This window comes from Podarcis cretensis (genome assembly GCF_951804945.1).
Source record: "Podarcis cretensis genome assembly, chromosome: 1".
Classification (NCBI taxonomy): Eukaryota; Metazoa; Chordata; class Lepidosauria; order Squamata; family Lacertidae; genus Podarcis; species Podarcis cretensis.
Window position 1 is genome coordinate 51,818,612 of NC_137170.1, and position 20,916 is coordinate 51,839,527.

General features: G+C 45.6%; 1 protein-coding gene across 3 annotated transcripts in view; it reads left to right on the forward strand.

The window, feature by feature from the left end:
- LRP4 (LDL receptor related protein 4) overlaps window positions 1-20,916 on the forward strand; it is a 97,919-nt gene that overhangs the window by 66,324 nt on the left and 10,679 nt on the right. For 2 of the 3 annotated variants that reach the window (XM_079950435.1, XM_079950433.1), the window contains exons 12-32: window positions 1,077-1,307; window positions 1,583-1,739; window positions 2,210-2,427; window positions 3,129-3,305; window positions 4,036-4,161; window positions 5,570-5,778; window positions 6,341-6,422; window positions 7,699-7,804; window positions 9,054-9,255; window positions 10,378-10,567; window positions 12,258-12,389; window positions 13,723-13,863; window positions 14,588-14,674; window positions 14,921-15,092; window positions 15,211-15,373; window positions 16,614-16,839; window positions 17,773-18,076; window positions 18,222-18,440; window positions 19,020-19,154; window positions 19,331-19,439; window positions 19,659-19,803. In XM_079950435.1, coding sequence (XP_079806561.1) covers window positions 1,077-1,307; window positions 1,583-1,739; window positions 2,210-2,427; window positions 3,129-3,305; window positions 4,036-4,161; window positions 5,570-5,778; window positions 6,341-6,422; window positions 7,699-7,804; window positions 9,054-9,255; window positions 10,378-10,567; window positions 12,258-12,389; window positions 13,723-13,863; window positions 14,588-14,674; window positions 14,921-15,092; window positions 15,211-15,373; window positions 16,614-16,839; window positions 17,773-18,076; window positions 18,222-18,440; window positions 19,020-19,154; window positions 19,331-19,439; window positions 19,659-19,803 — 3,531 coding nt within the window. The remainder of the gene's footprint in view (window positions 1-1,076; window positions 1,308-1,582; window positions 1,740-2,209; window positions 2,428-3,128; window positions 3,306-4,035; window positions 4,162-5,569; window positions 5,779-6,340; window positions 6,423-7,698; window positions 7,805-9,053; window positions 9,256-10,377; window positions 10,568-12,257; window positions 12,390-13,722; window positions 13,864-14,587; window positions 14,675-14,920; window positions 15,093-15,210; window positions 15,374-16,613; window positions 16,840-17,772; window positions 18,077-18,221; window positions 18,441-19,019; window positions 19,155-19,330; window positions 19,440-19,658; window positions 19,804-20,916) is intronic. The other variant, XM_079950434.1, reaches the window with a different exon arrangement.

The window sequence follows — 20,916 nt, forward strand, 5'->3', positions numbered from 1 at the left end:
TTTATTTGGAGTTCAATTCTGAGTTGCTGATTGCACCATAGAATAAGACCCATGCTCTTTCTTTATCTCCCCCCTGCCTGCATGCTCCTGTTGAAAATAGAAAATGGGTGTGTTTGGTGGCAGTGGTGGAGCTCTATGGCTGTGCTTTGAGCATTTTAGCAGGCAGTTGCACATCAGGGTAAGAAATAGCAGAGTGGGTGTCGGGAAGCCTGGAATGAAGAGCACGATTGGATTTTTAGTGACTGTTTGCTTGTCAAAGGCTTTGAGGTGGCTGAGCCAAGAGATTTGCAGTGCTCATGTGAGGCTTTTTTGCTAGGATTTAGATATGCTGATTCATCTGATTCCTGAGAAACCACATGGCAGCTGTGCCAGTCCCATCAGCAAGGGCTGCAGATTCTGACTTGAGCAAAACAGAGGAGCTATGGGAAGGGAGGGTTGACATGGGTGCTGTGGCCCATATGCAACCCCACCCCAATTGGAAAATTTTTCACAGATTCCCTTCCCCACATTTCAGATTGAGTTTATAAGGAAGGAGTTGAAATGGAAGACGCTTGCTGGTTCTATATCGGCAGAGCATTCCAGAGGGCTGGGCCAATGACACTAAAGGCTCTGTTTCTGTCCAGTGAGCCTCGCCAACATGGGGAGCAACCACCGACTCTCCTGCCGACGTTCTCAGCGATCAAGCTGGGATAGAAGGGTTCAAGAGATCCCTGAGGTACCCTGGACCTAACTTGTTCCAGGGCTTCAAAAATTAATACAAGGACCTCAATGGGCAACCAGCACAGATGTTTTAGCAATGGCGTTGGCAGGGATCCCCATCGCCAGTCTGGCCACTAGATTCGGCTGGAGCTTCTGAACCAGACCCAAGGGCAGCCCCATGTAGATTGCATTGCAGTAGTCCAGTCTTGAGGTTACTGACACATGTACTGCAGTGGTCAGGCAACATCCTGATACTGGTACAGATGTTCTGGTTAACATATTTCTCTGTGTGTTTTAGAGACCCTGCGTTGTCTTTATGACAGTGATGGCATCCAGTCTTACCAGCCCCCCTCCCTTTGTCTGTCCATGTCCTTCAGGGCCGGAGCCTGTGTTGCTTTTTGCCAATCGGATTGATATCCGGCAGGTCTTACCCCACCGGTCAGAGTATACCTTGCTGCTGAACAACCTGGAGAATGCTATCGCCCTTGATTTCCACCATAGCAAGGAGTTAGTCTTCTGGTCTGACGTCACACTGGACCGCATCATGAGGGCTAATCTCAATGGCAGCAATGTGGAGGAAGTTGTGTCCACAGGGCTGGAGAGCCCAGGTGAGCGTCTTTGAGAATTTCAGAGTCACGGGGAATAGAAATATATTGACTGCATATATTGAAGCGGGGAATGATGAATCTCTAGGTCGATAAACTAGTGGTTTTGCTAGTGTAGCGCTGCTTTGATTTGGCAAGGCATGGCGAAGGAAGGACTCTGCTCCCCTTTTTCTTTAGTTTAGTAGGAGGAAAAAAATTATGGTAGTTGCTTCATGGGATTCTCTTCGTTGCACAGAATACACTAATCACCTTGACTTCCCTTCTGTTTTGTGTCCCAGGTGGATTGGCCATTGACTGGATCCACGACAAGCTGTACTGGACAGACTCTGGAACATCTCGCATTGAAGTGGCAAACTTGGACGGCACCCACCGGAAGGTGCTTCTCTGGGAGAACCTGGAGAAGCCTCGCGCAATTGCCCTTCACCCCATGGAGGGGTGAGTGAGGAGGGGTTGGTTTCCAGGGTGGTGGTTCCCATGTTAATTTATTTGTCCAAACATACTGAACTGAAACTGGCCAAGCTGAAATGCAGACAAAACCAGCTGGAGGTTCCAACTGGGGTTTGTGCTGTTCTTCTTTTTTTTGCTAATTTCCCTTTCACACCTGCACCCAACCCTCCAGCATGACTTTTCGGAGGGCTGCAGGGGAAAATGAAATTTGCAAAAATAAATAAATCTTCTCTTTCTCCAGCAGCAGGAGCATCTATTGAATAGAGTTCTGCTCATGAGAACTATTGTCCTAGCAGTGAAGCTCTTCCCATTCTCCTAGGCCTCATAAGTGCTCCTGAACACCTGAATGCATAATCTCTTGTACCAATCATTTTGCCATAGATATGCCTGGTTGCTTTTCACATAATCCACAAAGATCCCATATTTCCAGCCTTTACAACTTTTCTCTTCTCCAATAGCACCATCTACTGGACAGACTGGGGAAATACTCCTCGCATCGAGTACTCCAGCATGGATGGCTCCAATCGACGCATCATTGCTGACACCCATCTTTTCTGGCCAAACGGGCTAACTATTGACTATGCAGGGCATCGAATGTATTGGGTGGATGCCAAGCATCACGTTATCGAGAGGGCTGACTTGGATGGACAGAACAGGAAGGCTGTTATTAGCCAAGGTGAGATAATGGAATGCCCCTCCCTCACCAAATTTGATGGGTTTTAGGTGCCTTTTAAAGTCATATCTTTTCAGTCTGGTGTTTGGATAAATGGTTTCAAAATAGAGTAGAAGCTTGCCCTTGCTGATTCTGATTTGCTGTTACGGATTTTGATGAGTTTTTCCAGTGGTTTTTATTGTTGAGTTTATTACTGTACTAGGAGTTCTTCTTGTGACTTGCTCTGGGATTGAGTTCAACGGAGAGCAGGCAAAAAGTGGCTCTGATGAAATAATGAATAAGGACAGTGGGACTGTTGGCCACTGGACTTCCAGTGCTAAGAAACTACAGACACAGTGCACACCCTGCTTGTGTCTTGCACATTTAATTGTATGAGGCAGAGTTAGCAATGAGAGAGGCCGCTGCCCATCTCCTTCACTAGTCAAAGTGAAGTTTAAACTCTCAAGTCACATAGAATAGGAATGCACTGTATGCAGTTTGTTCACAGCTCTGATCTAAGCTATACTTATCTTCTTAAATCAGCAGTCATGTTTCTCCTTCAAGTGGGCTTCATCTGTGTCTTCTCAGCTCGTGACTTGGCCATGCTTACTCCTTTAATTGGAGACAGTTCTGAGTTAGAGGTAGAAGCACTCAGTAGAAAGAGTGGTTTTGTTTTCTCTGGAGGCTAGAATAATCCATGTGCCTTTACTGCCCTCTTGCTGCAGGCCTTCCACATCCGTTTGCCATCACGGTGTTTGAAGACAGCCTGTACTGGACAGATTGGCATACCAAGAGCATAAACAGCGCCAACAAGTTTACTGGCAAGAACCAGGAGATCATCCGCAACAAGCTCCACTTCCCCATGGACATCCACACATTGCATCCTCAGCGCCAACCAGCAGGTAACTTCAGAAGGAAAAGGGCTATGGTGACTAGCGCCTGCTATCCAGAGACTCTCTTGGGCCAGATTCAGCTAATCAGTCCTGCTAGGAGATTCCAGCACAAGGTCTTCTGCTAGTGTAACAGGTTCCCCCCCCCCTTCCTCCTTCTCCTTTCTTCCACATTTGACATGCGGGGGGTGGGATCAGGGGAACTCCTAGAGCAGAGTTTGGGGGCAGGGAGACAAGGCGAGATGGTTCCATCTGGCAAGCTGAAACGCTTGTGTTGACGGAATAGTCTTTTTAGTGGTATGTTGAACTCCTCCCATTCTATTTGCACTGACATGGTTAAAACATGGAGCCTGAAAAAAAATAGCCATCCCCTGTTGTTAAAAAAACATTTGTAGAGTATGTGTCCTGTTAGAATTCTGAGTGGGTTAGGTTTCATTAAATTAACCGCTATCAAAATAAATGTGGGGTGCTTTCGGACCTCTCAAACCCTCCCTTTTTATTTTCCAGCTTATTTTCACCTAGAAAAATGGGTAGACTTTAAAGGTCCAAATCTTGACTCTTGATTCTGAATGTTTGGGCAGAGCAACTTCAGGGATCATGGTCACATGAGCTATCTTTGAAGACTCAAAGCAGCTTTTCCAAAGCATGCCCTTTTGAAGCCCTGAATCTTTCCCAAACACCAACTAAAGCCTTTGCTTTTTCTACTAGTTTCCTTATATGTGGTTGTTTTTGGCTATTTGAGCAGGGAGAAACCGTTGCGGAGCCAACAATGGGGGCTGCACTCACCTGTGCCTACCGAACAACACGTCGTATACCTGCGCTTGCCCCACAGGCTTTCGGAAGACCAGCAGCCACACCTGCGCTCAGAGTAAGTGTGATAAAGAAGAGCTTTTACACCTTGATAGGTGTCTGTGCACACGCATGCACATGCATGTGAAAGTGAGAGAAAGAAAGAAAAAGAGAGAGGAGGAGGGTTGCAGGCAAAACAAACAGAAAAAAGGCATATTCTATACTATGGATGGTCAGGGAAAGGATTGAAGGTTAAAATGGCAGTATTGTAAAGTGTTTATGTAAACAAAATGGGTAGTATGTAAAGTGCTTATGTACATTGATGGCAGAGCTGCCTTTTAAATGTTGTGTTGGATTCTGGTTGAATCTATAAAAAAATACTATAGAGCTGGAAAAGATGCCGGAGAGAACTTGCAAAATGATTGGTGTAATTGAGCCCTATATGAAAAGGTGAATATGTTTGAAGGTTTTTCGCTTAGAACAATAAAAGACAGCTTTGTGATTTTTTTTTTTTTGTTAAATTGAAAAGTGGGTTACATCACAATAAAGAGATGGAGATGGAACACGACATGAGTTTGTAAAGTGGTGTGGAGAATGTGGATAGAGGGAATGGTTTCTCTTACGTCATACTAGATTTCAGGGTCACCTAATGGAATCAGTCATGATTCGAGACAGACAAAAGACACAATGCGCAATTCACTTATGAAATATACTATCAAATGCCACTTGCATAGTTGTTTCTTAAACAGGGTTCAGACAAATTTTATACTGAATTTATACTGTTCTGTTTCCATGTGGAAAGGATTCACCTGTTTTATACTTTAAACAGTTTTATCTGTTTTATAATTGCATATTCTGTTGTTGCCTGCCCTGGGACCTTAAGGCAAAGGACAGACAGGAAATCTTATAAATAAATTAGTAAATAAGTTATGGGGCATATGTTTATGAACAGCTCCTAGCCATGACACTCCTGATTCAGAAGCAGTATACCTCTGAATGCCAGTTACTAAGGCAAATTTGCTTTCGTGCCCTGCTCCTGGGCTTTCCAGAAGCATCAACTTGGTCACTGTGAGACACAGGATACTAGGCTTGACTGGGCTGATCCAGCAGGGCCCTCACATCCTTATCTCTTATTTATATGGGAGACTGGTGAAAGGATGATTCTCCTCCTTTTAGAAGGGTTGTCAGCCCGCTTTCATTTTGTGTCAGATTTGCTTCCCTTGGGGAGATGCTTTCCCAGCAGCACATCCTCCTCTGTCCTCACCCCAAGCATCCTCTGCCAACGGCAGATGTGTCCAGCATCCTACCCACTTGCTAGCTATGCATTGTCTGTCCTCCACTATATTGGATACACATGTCATAGAAGTCCATGCAAAAGGGGCGTGGATGCAGCAGAGCTTAAGACGTAACGAGATAATTTTCTGTTGTCTGTTACCATGTTGTTGAACTTAGAGAAATTAAAAGAAGACCTTTCGACCTTTGATCAGGTCTTGACAAGTTCCTGCTTTTTGCCCGAAGGATGGACATCCGTCGTATCAGCTTCGACACAGAAGACCTGTCTGATGCCGTCATCCCCTTGGCCGATGTGCGCAACGCAGTGGCCCTGGACTGGGATGCAAAGGATGATTACGTCTACTGGACGGACGTCGGCACTGATTCCATTAGTCGGGCAAAATGGGATGGAACAGGACAGGAGGTAATGTGCTTCTGGGGTGGTGAGGCACCGCACAGCGTTGTTTTGGAAATTTAAGCCTTTTTGAAGATGAATATTACAGTTTGATTGACTTCTCTGTATTGCTGGCTTGGCTGCACACCGGCATGCGCATGCCGCCTTGCAAGTGCCTGTGGGCAGCTAATGCAATCAAACATTGAAATGAGGGCATCTGCGCCGTCCAATAAATGAGTGAAATGAAGATAGCTAGAATATGATCTAGACTGTCAGGAGATAATTACAGTGTACCTTTCTCAAACAGCTGGGACAAATTAAATTTTAAGTCCCGCTAGCGCACATCAATTCTCTAATCATCTTTTGTGTGCGCCCACAATTTATCATTGAAGCAGCCAGATGATGGCATGCTACATCTTAGTTTGTTCTGCATCCATCTCTTTGATGTTGATATTCAGTTATCTGTGAACATCCATTCGTAGTTGAATGTGGATAGTACAAGTTTCTGCTGCTGAGCAGGATCCAGCAGCAAGTCTGTTAAGGGAACCCCTCTCTCCCCCTAAGATTCCTTCTTGCTTTTGTTTCTTGCTAGGTTGTGGCAGATAGCAGCCTGGAAAGCCCTGCTGGTCTGGCTGTGGACTGGGTCACCAACAAGTTGTACTGGACAGATGCAGGTACTGACTATCTAAAACCACCTTAGTCTCTGGAGCATTGCCTCCTAAATCCTAACTGGGCCATACCAAATAATGCATATTTGGAAGTATGAACAATATCCCCTCCCCCACAGACAAACTGGTTGGCATATTACATCCTTCTATGGACATGAAATGGATTGTTTTCAGACATCACAATAAATCTGTGGTTTATCAGCCATGTCCCCCGCCCCCTGGGTTTGGTATCTTCCCACTCCTGTCTTCTCCTCCAGCTTGGTTGTGAGGATAATAATGAAAGCTTCCTCTCCCAAATTCTATTACTTTAATGTGTCACATCTGAACTGTAAACGGTGGTTAATCTTAACTATGGTTTGTTGAAACGAATTGGATTAATAAACCGTGGTTTGAAGTTGGCCGTTTTGAAACAAGGTTCATCAGTTTTGTAAGGTTTGAACAGCACAGTGCGTTGTGGTTAATCAAAAATGGGCCAAACGTCTTGTGACTATGTTGGGAGGCGGGGGATAGCTCAGGAGTAGACGAGACTCATTTTCTTCCCATTAAAAATTAAACCATGGTGTCCAAATGCAGCTTTGCTGCTTTCCTAGAAATTCAGGGAGTATGAGCTCCTGTTTAATAATCCGAAAAAGATGTTCTCAATGGCCGCACAAATGTCCTTGCATGACATTTCAAACATCTTGCCGTGCACCTTATTCCTATATGGATTTGTTTGTATAGACCACAGAATTAAAGCTTTTCCTCAAGCCGTTTCAGACTGTGGCTTGAGGGCTTCATGTCTGGATTCTTCCCCATAGGGGAAGCATGATTTATTTTCTCTGCATGTGGAAAATAAAAGTATGCTCAGGTACAGAGATGATCCAGCTTCCATTTGTCCCTGACATGCTATTTTGCTATGCACAGAGGTCTCTCCCCCCCCCCCCTTTGCTGGACTGCAGCAGGCTGGACTGCAGCCTGAAGTGGTACAGTCCAGGAAATGATTTACATTTGGCTATGCTAATAGCATCTGGTCCTCTGTTTCACTGATTTTAGTGGAAGTTGCTTCTGAAGTAAGCTTGCTTCAAAATGCAGCCTAGTTGACTGAGAGTTTGTACAGATGTGGAGTGGGATTCTAAAGCAAACTTCTCAGGGTCGCTGAGCAATTTAGCTTGCTGATACTTTCAGTTTTGGTGATGGGAGTGAAGTGGAGACTGTACTTTTGTCTAGATGTTTCTCTTTAATGGTCTCCCCTATGACTCTGGAGGCTTATGGTCTTTCCATCCTCTTCTTCTAATCTATGCAGGAACAGACCGGATAGAGGTGTCTAACACAGATGGAACTATGCGGACTGTACTGATCTGGGAGAATCTAGACAGACCCAGGGATATTGTGGTGGACCCTGTTGGAGGGTGAGAAGCTGCTTTCGCAGGAGTCTGCATAGCAGGGTCTCCTTTGTGCTATTGTGTTTAAATTTTTCATGCCACTGCCCTGCGAGGTCCCTGTTGCAATTCCTGAAAGGTTGGGGGGGGCCTGGACGCCGGTGTGGATGGCTCTGCTAAAACAGCAGGGCTGGGAGCAATCAGACTGCCCTAGTCCAGCTACCCATATGCAAGGATCCTCCTCCGTGTCCAACATGTGCAAGCCAAGAACAGAAGGGGCCAAAGCATACCTGATCAGAGTTGCCTGTAGGACAAGGTGTAATTTCAGTAAAAATTTAAAAGAAACAAACAAAAGCCAAATAAGCTCATTGGTCTTTAACTGGTCTGTCCTTATCTGACCTGGAATTTGAAATGTTCTTTCTGGTTGCAAATAGGGACAAATCTCAGTTCGCCAAGGTCCCACAGAAAGAAAAAGAAACCCGTTCCTAGCTTTTTAACATTGATAGCTCAGTCAGTAGACCATGATGCTCTTAATGTCAGGGTCGTGGGGCTGAGCCCCATGTTGGGCAAAAGATTCCTGCATTGCGGGGGTTAGACTAGATCTCAACTTTATAATTCTATGACCTTCACTGTTTAGGAAGGGCTGTAGCTCATTGGCAGAACATCTGCCTTGCATGCCAAAGGTCCCGAGTTCAATCCCTGGCATCTCCAGTTTGCGCCGGAAAAGTCCCCTGCCTGAAACCTTGTAGAGCCACTGCCTGTCAGCGTAGACAATAGTGAGGCTAGGTGGACCAGTGCCTGACTCTGCACAAGGCAGCTTCCTGTATTCCTGATGCTCTGTCTCTGTCTCTGGCCATTTCATATCGCTTACTGTCACTACCTGGAAGGAGACATTGTGAGAAAGCAGTGCAACCTAGGTTTGCCTACAAAAACAGACTAAAGAGAAACTGTGTTGTCTTAATTTTTTGAAGTTCATGGAATGGTCTGATGGCACATGGAAGTTCTAAACTGAAAGTCCTGAAATTCTATTGCCTCATTTTTGCAGAAAAGAGAAGGCCCACATGATAATGGGATCTCTTGGCAGCCTTTTTTATTTTTTATTACTCTTCCTTTGCATGGAGTCTTAGAGTAGGGTGTACAGATTCTGGTTTAGGAGAGTAGTCACTATGAAAGTTGAAAGCACTTGCCCGTTTGTTTGTGGAGCTCATTGGCAGGGGAAAATAATTCTGCCACTAAAGGAACAGAAGTCACGTGCAGTTTTGTGTGTGTGTGTGTGCAGATTCATGTACTGGACTGACTGGGGGGCTAACCCGAAGATTGAGCGTGCAGGCATGGACGCCTCTGACCGCTTGGTGATCATCTCTTCCAACCTGACCTGGCCCAATGGACTAGCCATTGATTATGAATCTCATCGTCTGTACTGGGCAGATGCTGGCATGAAGACAATTGAGTACGCTGGCCTGGATGGCAGCAACAGGAAGGTAAGAAAGCCAAGGTGAATCGAAGGCTTCTGGGAAAGGAGCTGTAAATAGGAATTGCTTTGGGATAAAATATAATAATAATAATAGTAATAGTAGTAATAATAGTAATAATTTATTTATACCCGCCCATCTGGCTGGGTTTTCCCAGCCACTCTGGGTGACTTCCAACTGAATATTAAAAACAATACCGCATCAAACATTAAAAACTTCCCTAAACAGGGCCGCCTTCAGTTGTCCCTTAATAGTAAAATAGTTGCTTATTGCTTTGACATCTGCTGGGAGGGTGTTCCACAGGGCAGGCGCTACTACCGAGAAAGCCTTCTGCCTGGTTCCCTGTAACCTCACTTCTCGCAGCGAGGGAACCGCCAGAAGGCCCTCGGCACTGGACCTCAGTGTTCAGGCTGGATGATGGGGGTGGAGACGCTCCTTCAGGTATACAGGACCGAGGCCGTTTAGGGCTTTAAAGCTCCACACCAACACTTTTAATTGTGCTCGGAAACTTACTGGGATGTGTGTTTGCCAATTGGTCCAATGCAACTTGCTTCTGGTCTCCAAAAGGTCTCGGCTGCTTAGATAATTAGCCCAAGGGTAGGAACCATCTTGTTATTGACCCAAAAAATTAAAAATAAAATAATGCTTTGAATTAATGTCTGTCTGAACCTGCAAATCAATCTACTCCTGAGTGAAGAATGCATACTGCAAAAAGTACAAGGAGAGAGATGGATGCTAGACCGGGGTGGGGAACCTGGGGCCCAGGGGCCAAATATGCCCTCCAGGTCTCTCTGCCTGGTCCTCAGATCTCTTCTCATGCCATAACCCTCCCTGGTCCTATTTTACACCCCATGTGCTTTTACCTGGCTGGAATGTGTCCTTCAACTCTGATGATGCCTGGATGGAGTATAGAGAGGGTAAAATGCAGGCTACTGTACAAAGGAAAAATTTGTTGCACAGCCCCTTTTTGCCTCTGGCAAATAAAACCAATTGCATGTGGCCCCTAGGAGGTTGCCCAGAAGGATTTGCGGCTCTTTGGACTGAAAAACAGCCCCCTTTGGTCCCTGTTGCTATCCCGGCTGTGTGTTGTTACTAAAACTTCTTACGGGTCTTTGTTTTGGGGACTGACAGGTGCTGATCGGAAGCAACCTGCCTCACCCCTTTGGGCTTACTCTTTATGGAGCTCGGCTCTACTGGACCGACTGGCAGGCAAAGAGCATCCAGAGTGCTGACAAAAGGACAGGGCAGAATCGTGAAACTCTGCAGGACAACCTGGAAAACCTCATGGACATCCATGTCTTCCATCGGCACAGGCCTTCAGGTACATGGGAGGGGATACACCATCCCTTTCTGCTTGGCATGTCCCTACAGCTAGAGAGCCTCTGCGGGATGACTGCCTATTCCTGAATTGCGGGGGTTTGGACTCTAGACGATCCTCAGGGTTCCTCCCAACTCTACAGTCCTGTGATTCTAAGCAACCTGCACCCCAACAGAAATTTAACTCAAAAGTACATGCGAATGAATCCTTTGTGACTCATTTTAATGGAAAGCGCTCCTCTGTGCTGTTTATGTTCACATGCATGCTTGTAGAATTTTGAAGCATGCTGTTGTCATCATCATTTTTAATTTGTATACCGTCCTTCTGTCTTACAATACAGTGGTACCTCAGGTTAAGTACTTAATTCTTTCCGGAGGTCCGTTCTTAACCTGAAACTGTTCTTAACCTGAAGCACCACTTTAGCTAATGGGGCCTCCTGCTGCCGCCGCGCCGCTGGAGCATGATTTCTGTTCTCATCCTGAAGCAAAGTTCTTAACCCAAGGTACTATTTCTGGGTTAGCGGAGTCTGTAACCTGAAGCGTATGCAACCCGAGGTACCACTGTTCTCAAGGCGGTTTACAAGCTGAAGAAACAAAAAATGTACATCTTACAACAATCTAATGCAATACAAAAATGTGATAATAAAACATAACTTTAAAATAGGCAACCTACATCAGAAAAGTAACATTCAACAATCATTAGAAAATAATAATATCAACATATAAAAGTTAAACAGAAATCTACTCAGTAGTTACAATAAATAATATCTAAACTATAATCAATAAAACAACGGCAAGCCACAGTACATAAAACAATACAATACACATCGAGAAGCAGAGGATAGAGCAAGGCAGGTGGATGGAGGCCTTGCCTGATGGAGTCTCTCCCTCACAGTTCTTCCTCCAGGACCAGCTCCCTTATGAGGACTCCTAGGGTCAGAGGGTGGGGCAAGGCAGGTGGAAAGAGGCCTTGCCTGATGGAGTCTCTTCCTGACATATTCTGCATTGGGATTCTCCACTTTCTTTTACAATGTTTTTATTGGTTTTTACAATTTACATTTTTATTCAGATGGGTGTGGTATAAATAATAAAATTATTATAAATTATTATATTACTATCCTAATCATACATATAAAGGATTTCCTGAATCTTTGGAATTCCCTCTACCCCTCCATGGGTTCCATCAACATTCCTTTTTCCAACTGCATCTTAGAAGATTCTCCATTTTCTTAATAATAATAAAAAAATCCTGTTTTCCCATAGTTCTTGTCACATTACAGGTATTGTTACAATCCGGCCAAAGTTTCAAGTTGCTTACAGTGTTCTCCAAGATAAATTATATTCCCCCCCCCTTCCTTAGTAAAATTTCTATCTTATTGATTTCTGATCATCCTGGTCATTTCAGTGTAATCCATCATCTTTATCAGCCATTCCTCTCTGGTCGGGACTTTGTCTTCCTTCCATCTCCGGGCCAAAAGCATCAGTGGTGCCATCATCGTGTACATGAATAGCCTTTTCTGCTCCTTTGGTATTTCCGCATCTAAAATTCCTTTTTTTAAAAAAGCTTAATTTTTTTCCACAAAAGTTATTTTAAACATTTTTTTCCAACCCTTTATATATCATTTCCCAGAATGCTTTGGGCTTCTCTGTCTGGCCTTGTCATGATGCATTGTTTTCTTCTCCTTTTTTTCCAGTACATACAGCATGCACAGTTAATAATGGTGGATGCAGTCACCTTTGCCTCCTGGCTCCTCTCCCTAAAGGTCACAGCTGTACTTGTCCCACTGGTATCAACCTACAGCCAGATGGCAAGACTTGCTTACCAGGTAGGTCTCCTCACATTCTGCAGCATCTGGGTCTCTAATCCCCAGAGCCTTCTCTTGATAGGCCTCTAGGTACAAAGCCCTACAGCAGGGATAACCAGTGTTGCTGCACCCCAGCTCCCATCATCCCTGACCAGTAGCTGTGCTGGCTGGGGCTGGCAGGAGTTGGAGTCCAACAACGTCTGGAGGGTGCCACATAGGCTTGGGAAACACAAAAAATGCTCTTGGTATGAATACACCCACCAAATAAATCTTGGCCCAGGGAAACCCAGATTCTGCAATCAGAATACATTGTGCACATTTAATATATGGCATAATTAGCATGATTCAGCCTGAACATTTAGGATTTATGGTAAAGTAAAGAATATCAGAAAAGGACGCGGGTGGCGCTGTGGGTTAAACCACAGAACCTAGGACTTGCCGATCAGGTCGGCGGTTCGAATCCCCACAACAGGGTGAGCTCCCGTTGCTCGGTCCCTGCTCCTGCCAACCTAGCAGTTCGAAAGCACGTCAAAGTGCAAGTAGATAAACAGGTACCGCTCTGGCGGGAAGGTAAGCGGTGTTTCCATGCGCTGCTCTGGTTCGCCAGAATCAGCTTAGTCCTGCTGGCTACATGACCCGGAAGCTGTACGCCGGCTCCCTCGGTCAATAAAACGAGATGAGCGCCGCAACCCCAGAGTCTGTCACGACTGGACCTAATGGTCAGGGGTCCCTTTACCTTTACCTTTAAAGAATGTTAGAAGGCAATGAAACAAAGCAGATTTGGCTATTAAGATAGCCAACAGGGCAAAAGAGACCAAAGGAATGGTAGACATGGCTCGAGATCCAGAAAAGGAAATAAGATGCTGTCCCCTGAAAACCGGAAGTCATATATTTTCTTAGGATGAGAAGTAATGTATGCTCAAAGTAGCAAATTCTATGCTTGTGCCACAAGAAGCATGGAAGATGCACAACCTTTATTTCAGAGCCCTAGAGCTGTAAATCTTGCTTCTACTCTTTCACTCCATATCCTCTTTGTCATACCATATATGTGGTCTGTAACAGATCATCCAGTGACATCCTTAGCAGAAGTGTTTTGGTTTTTTTAATGTTTGGCAATTGTGATGGCAATTACTAATTCTTGAATTGACTTTCACATGAGCCTCAAGACATTTTACAAGCATACAATAAAACTACTAAACTTAATTTTTTTAAAAGCACCAAAAACAAATAAGATTCAAAAACAATATTTGAAAATATCCTTGTTGCTTCTTGGTTAGCTCAGAGATGGCATATATGAAACTGCTGAGTAGAACAGTGTTAACTGTGGAATATATTCTTGTCTTCAACTCCGCAGGCATGACTAGCTTCCTGATCTTTGCTAGAAGGTCGGATATTCGGCTGGTTTCGCTTGACATCCCGTATTTTGCCGACGTAGTTGTGTCAGTCAATGTCACCATGAAAAACGCTATTGCCATCGGAGTGGATCCTCAAGAAGGTCTGAAATGTGTCATTTAACCATCTTAAGCACTGATCCAGTGGGGGCTGGTTGGACTCAAAGTCTAACAACATGTGGAAGCCTTGGGTTCTCTATCCCTGATCTACGAATTGTTAAGATGTAGACTGAGGATAGCAGCCTGCCGCCCGGCACGACAGGCGCCCTGAAGCAGAGCGCCCCTCGCGCCGGGCAGACATCCGCAGCGTGGGGAGCCCTGCGGGGAACTCCTGCAGGGCTCCCCTCGCTGCGGATAGCAGCCTGCCGCCCGGCACGAAAGGCGCCCTGAAGCAGAGCGCCCCTCACGCTGGGCAAACATCTGCAGCGTGGGGAGCCCTGCAGGAGTTCCCCTCAGGGCTCCCCACACTGCGGATAGCAGCCTGCCGCCCGGTGGGCAGGGCGCGCTGAAGCAGAGCGCCCGCGTGCCGGGCAGACATCGGCCAGCCCCACAAGCTCGGGGGACAGCAGGGAGGCACAGTGCCGCCATCCCGCTGTTCCTCGACCTGGTTTGGTTTCCCCGACCTGGTTTTGGGGGGGAAATAAAGGGGGGAAAAATCCCTTTATTTCCCCCCCCCCCAAAAAAAAAAACTAGGTGCGTCCTATGGGACGGAGCGTCCTATGGGCGAAAAATATGATACTTTCCTCATCTGCTAATGCTACTTCTTTAATGCCTATTTTTAGGATTTTCTGTGTAGATGTTGCTGATGTTCTCCTATTTCTTCCACAGGAAAGGTCTATTGGTCGGACAGCACCCTGAGGAAGATTAGCAGGGCTGCCTTAGATGGATCTCAGTATGAAGATATCATTACTACAGGTAATAGATGCTTTACTGGAATAGCCACTCCTCCAGGGTGCTTTCAGAGATGGATTTTGCCGGGTGATGTGAGCACAGTCTTAATAGCATAGTCAGTTCTCTGGAGTTTACTCATGGAGTACCTAGGAATATTTATGGTAAGAAATGCCTGGTGAATCTTGCAGATGTTTTTAAGGAGGGAAGATCCTAAATGTGATGGTTAGCCAGTAGCAAGAAACAATGACATTGCTACTGCTTTTTTACTAGGGTTGCAAACCACAGATGGACTAGCAGTGGATGCTATCGGTCGCAAAGTGTATTGGACTGACACAGGGACCAAAAGGATTGAAGTGGGCAACCTGGATGGGTCAATGAGGAGAGTTTTGGTATGGGAAAACCTGGACAGCCCAAGAGCCATTGCCCTGTATCACGAGATGGGGTGAGTGCTGGCTGTAGTACGTCTTGGTCAAGGGAAAGGCAGAGGATGGGAAGGCATGGGAATAATTCCCATGCTAGCTTCTCAGTTGGTTGCTTACTAGCTTTTCCTCTTCCTTCAGTTTTATGTATTGGACGGACTGGGGAGAGAACGCCAAGCTGGAACAAGCTGGCATGGATGGCTCCAGGCGCACGGTGCTTATCAACAACAACCTGGGATGGCCGAATGGACTGGCTGTGGATCGAGCTGGATCACAACTGCTCTGGGCTGATGCACATACTGAGGTTGGAACTGCTGCAAGGCGTGCAGAATGTTTTCTTGGGGTGGAGTTAATAACTTTATATCTGAAGGAAGGGATGGCATGAGAGGGATTTAAGAGTCCTTGCGGACTAAGGGAATTCATAAGTGCAGGTTCATCACTCAGCAGTAGCAGTGGCACACGCATTAAGCCATAGTTAATGTCTGACATTCAGCTGTGGTGGAGCACAAATGAGCTGCTAAGCCATTCGCTGTCGTGCATCCTGCTCAGAAATTCCCTGCTCTGGTCCTTCATTGGTCCTCCTACCTGTGCTATGCCAAGAGCAACAAACCATGACCCCTTGGCTTGTGTCAATCTGAACCCGGGATCATGGCTTGTTTGCCCCAAAGTGAAGAATAAAGCTAGGCTACCACTTATGTCAAGTCAAGTCAAGTAATCTTTATTGGCATCACATAAGAACATTCAGAATACATTCAGAATAGATAGGGCAGTGCGATCTCGTCGCCACCCCAACAGCACAGTCACCCACCAAAGGGCAAAAGAAGCGAGCAATACGCCTCATCTCTGTGGGTTTCCAGCAAGGGCAGGATCCTGTAGCATACTTCGGCGACAAAAAATCAAATAGAGGAACTTAGCTACTGTCTTCATGAGCTCCTGGTCTCTCCCCTGTAATAAGAAGCGCATAACCTCCGTCTCTGGTTTCCATGTTGGAATACATAGATGGTCTAGAAATTGTTGGTGGAGTTCATCATACATTTTACATTTAAGGGCCACATGAGCTAGAGTTTCTACCACTTGTGGTTTGCTTGGAGACCCTGCGTCTGGGTTCAGACAGCACAATGCACAAAAACTCGTGGCTTCCTACTCTTGGTGCAGCCGGGAGCAGGAGCAAAGCAATGACTTCTGAGCATTGTGAGCAGTTTAACTGTGTTTTATTGTAACATGCAAATGAGGCCAGTTATTGCAACATCTCTTGGTGACTTCCATGTCAGAAATCCCCATCAGGATTCAAGTGCCAAAGGCAAGGCTTTCATGTTGCCTGGCCTTAACCTCAAACACTGCCTTTTGGTGGGTATTGCTCACGTGTTGTCACTTGATGAACTGCAGCTACAGTTGCCCAGTGACGAGATAACCAAGTATGCTTGTGAGATTTTTTCTAATATGGTAGCTTGGAATCATAGCTATCTGAGGCCTTTGTTTTCAGCTTTCTGGGGATTTTCTCTGTCTCTCAAAAAGGGAATAAACATTCCATCTCTGTCCTTCAGCGCATTGAGGCTGCAGACCTGAATGGTGCAAACCGCCGCACCTTGCTTTCTCCAGTACAGCACCCTTACGGCCTCACTCTGCTGGATTCCTACATCTACTGGACAGATTGGCAAACACGTAGCATCCACAGGGCTGACAAGAACACTGGTGCTAACGTCATCTTAGTCAGGGCAAACCTGCCTGGCTTAATGGACATCCAGGCTGTTGACAGGAAGCACCCTCTAGGTAAGCCCCCCCCCTCCCATCAAGCCAAACATTGTTTGGAGAGTCCTCTTAGAAGCTGGCACCAAGGGGGTTCTTTACTTCTCCTCTGCACCCCCAACCACTCCCAGATACTGTTTACTGCAATGCTTTAATTCTTTGCATTTCTTCTTCAAGGATTTTTTCACATCAGAATTCTTACTTGGCCTTTGTGCCTTTTCTGCAGATCTTGCTCCGTTCTCTAATCTAGCCTTGCCAGGCTGTGTGAGTCAGTTGTTGTTGGACTACAATGCCCATCAACCCTGACTATTGACCATCCTGGCTGGAGCTGATGGGAGTTTAGGTCCAGCAGCCTCTGGAAAGCACTGAGTTGGGAAGTCTTGCTTAATCCTAGCTACTCAAACCTTTTTTTTTTTTTAACCAAACTACATTCAAACCACTCAAGCACTTTGAAGCCTTCCATTTTATTTGAATCACCTGTCTTGTCATCCTCACACTTACAATCTTCTCAAGTGCCTGTTCTGTACGTTTATTTAGTTGCCAGGCGTTCATCTTGCTATTTCCCCTGTAGGGCTAGGGTTTCCCCACAGTTTGAAACAGCATTATTGGTGCCATTGTGCTGGCAAAGGATAATGCAAAATCCTTTTGTTGCCCTCTTGTTGCCTATCTTGTTGATCATTTTGGGGGTGCAGTCAGGAGGTGTTTTTTCTTCAGAGACACTGGCAGGCTTTGCTTTCTAAAGTTCCATCTTTCTGTGGTCCCTCTAACTTTTTCTACGACCCTTTAAAAAAATACCTGAGGTACACTGGGTAGTAGTAGCCTTAGTCAGGGCCTACAAATGTTTGTGCCTACTTTTGCTTGAGAATCTCCTGTTTACAAGGACTGTGTAGGAGAGTACTGAATTAATATGGACCACAGGAAAGTCCAATCTGAGAGACTTCCTTTGTTTTCCCATAGGTGCTAACAAGTGTGGAGTAAGGAATGGTGGGTGCTCCCATCTCTGCCTGCCAAATCCTGAAGGCTTCTCCTGTGCCTGCCCTACTGGTATCCAGTTGAAGAGTGATGAGAGGACCTGCGATCCTTCTCCTGAAACCTACCTCCTCTTCTCTAGTCGAGGCTCTATCCGCCGCATCTCACTGGACACTAGCGATCACACTGACGTTCACGTTCCTGTCCCAGAGCTGAACAATGTTATCTCTCTGGACTATGACAGCGTAGATGGCAAAATTTACTACACAGATGTCTTCTTAGATGTCATCAGGTAGGAACTCATTAGCTTCCTTTTGGTGCATTAATTCATTAATTACATGAGACCTAGCTGGTCTTTGTGTTGCAAGATCTGCCTTGCAATGTGGTATTTTAATAGGCAGAAATTCTTATTTTCATTGGTATCTACTGTTTTCCAGGCGAGCAGACCTTAATGGCAGCAATATGGAAACAGTTATTGGTCAAGGACTGAAGACTACAGATGGTCTAGCTGTGGACTGGGTGGCTAGAAACCTCTACTGGACTGACACGGGCCGCAACACCATTGAAGTTGCAAGACTAGATGGCAGCTGCAGGAAGGTGCTAATTAATAACAATCTGGATGAACCCCGAGCAATTGCTGTCTTTCCCAGGAAGGGGTAAGTTGGGGGACAACTAGAGGCAGAATGGGTGGAGGGAGGAGAGTAGTGCTTCAAAGGTTAAGGTCCTCCTTGGGCCTATAGGAGCATCTGGTCTGTTGACCAAGTAGACTCCTTTACCAGCAAATCTTTATGAGCAAACACACTATCCAGCTAGCTGTTCAGCTGTAGCACTTCATCAAGTGGTTGCAGATTAGATTGTTGGAGCCCCTCCTGCCTGTGGTTCTGTTCTTGCCTAGAGGTGAGCATTGCTGGACCGAGAAGAGTTAGGACTACAATCTGACTCTTAGAACCAGATGACCTGTTGGTCTTGTTGAAGAGTTGCAGCTGGCCAGATGGCTGGAGGAAGATGTTTTTCAAAAGGCAGTCACCAGCCCTCTCCACCAGCAGATCTACTCCCTAGTGAGGAGCCTAGTAAGGAGAGACATTGCAAATAATAGCAGCAAAAAGTTTCAGAGGAAACAGCTTCTCCCTTCATCTCCAAAAAAGAACTACTTGGTGCAGAAGCAGCCTGTGGTGTGTGTGTGTGTGTGTGTGTGTGTGTGTGTGTGTGTCATCCTGTGTTTGGTTTTTCTCCAGATACCTCTTCTGGACAGACTGGGGACAAGTCGCTAAAATTGAGCGCGCAAACTTGGATGGTTCTGAGCGCAAGATATTGATCAACACTGACTTGGGCTGGCCCAATGGGTTGACCTTGGATTATGATACTAGGAGGTCAGTATAACATAGTCCCTTTCCATGTGCAAAAGTCCTTTCTCTGCTTTTAAGGCAGTCTGGAGCTTCTGCATCACATCAGTAAAGAAGTGCAAGAAGGATGGGGAATCGTTTTCTTTGGGGTGGGAGGTTATGGTGGAGGTCGGTTTCACTTCCCATACGTTCTCTTCTTCTAGGATTTATTGGGTAGATGCTCATCTAGACCGCATAGAGAGTGCTGATCTCAACGGGAAGCTGCGTCAGGTCCTGGTCAGCCAAGTGTCGCATCCCTTTGCCTTGACACAGGTACAAAGGACCTTGGTGGGAACTCTGCAATGTCACTAGATATATAAGCTCCCAAAGAAATAGTATATTTTCTTAATTTCTGGGTGTTGGGAGAAATTGGTGTTCTCATTCTTCTTCCTGCCATACACTGGAGAAATGGTTTTGCTTGAATAAACTTTTGTTACCTTCCTACATGGTTGTTGTATCTTCCTAACCCTTTATCTCTTCGTTTCTGAGCAGCAAGACAGGTGGCTCTATTGGACGGACTGGCAAACTAAATCTATCCAGCGAGTGGACAAATATTCTGGTCGGAATAAGGAGACTGTGTTAGCCAATGTTGAAGGACTTATGGATATCATTGTAGTCTCTCCTCAAAGGCAGACAGGTATATGCAACAATCTGGGTTTCCTCACTTTATATATAATGAGAGTCAAACAGGGTGCATCTTCCAGAATATATTCTAAATGTTTCCTGCAAAAATTGCAACACAGAGAATCACTTGTTCAGTCTCCCCCTGCCTCCCGCCCCACTTGTCCACATCTTCAGATGTGCCTTCATGACTCTAGGGTGTCATGGGAGGAAGTGGTGGTGAGAATATAACAACTCCGGCTAGTAAGGCTGGTACATGGATAATACGGCATCATGGACTTAGGACTGCTGTTGTGGAGTTACGCAATTTCCCTTCAAACTTAGAGTTTGGGTGAAGATTTGTCATACTAAAAACAGGAATAAGGTGATTTTTTTTCTTTTCTAGTCTGGGATATTAGCTACCCTTCTCCCATACTGTTTAAATAAAACATAGACTGGTATGCAAAACCTGTGTCATGCTAGATGGATATTGTACTCCAACCTGAGAAATCTGTGCCTCCATTGCTGCTTGTGGGCTGAGGCCATCCACCATGTCTCTGAACACCTGTCAGGTTCTTTTAAGACATCTAGTAGAATGAAGACCATTGGTATTTAAAATAGGCATGGGGCAGAAACTTAGAAATCACTCTGGCAAAGCATCAGATTCTTTAAAACGTTGCTATTATCTACATATTAAAAAGCCAGTTCCAAAAGAAACCAAACTCCCTGTAGGGCCTGGTTAGTTTAGTTCTCAATGGCTCCCATTCGCTTCTAGGGGATATAGTAAATGGACTGCAGTCTAGGACACAGCTGAGAAGGAGCAGCCTGCTTCTCTGTCCAGGTAGTGAGATCAGTGAGATCAGTAGGGCAGATTAGCCCCTGCTCAGTGGTAATACGTACACATTCCTTTGTTCATTCCCATATAAGTGAAGGTCTGATATTAACTTTCCTCACCCTGTGGGGGTAAGGAAAATGGCTGGACTCTGAAAGCAACCATGTAGTGGTGGTCGGAGTCCATTACCCCTGACACCTGAAATCCTGGCTTCTGCAGAAGAGGCCCCCGTAGGGAGCTCATAGATACACACACACACACACACACACACACACACCCTCTTTAACACTCTGCCTGTCAGTAATGACAAGTAATTCA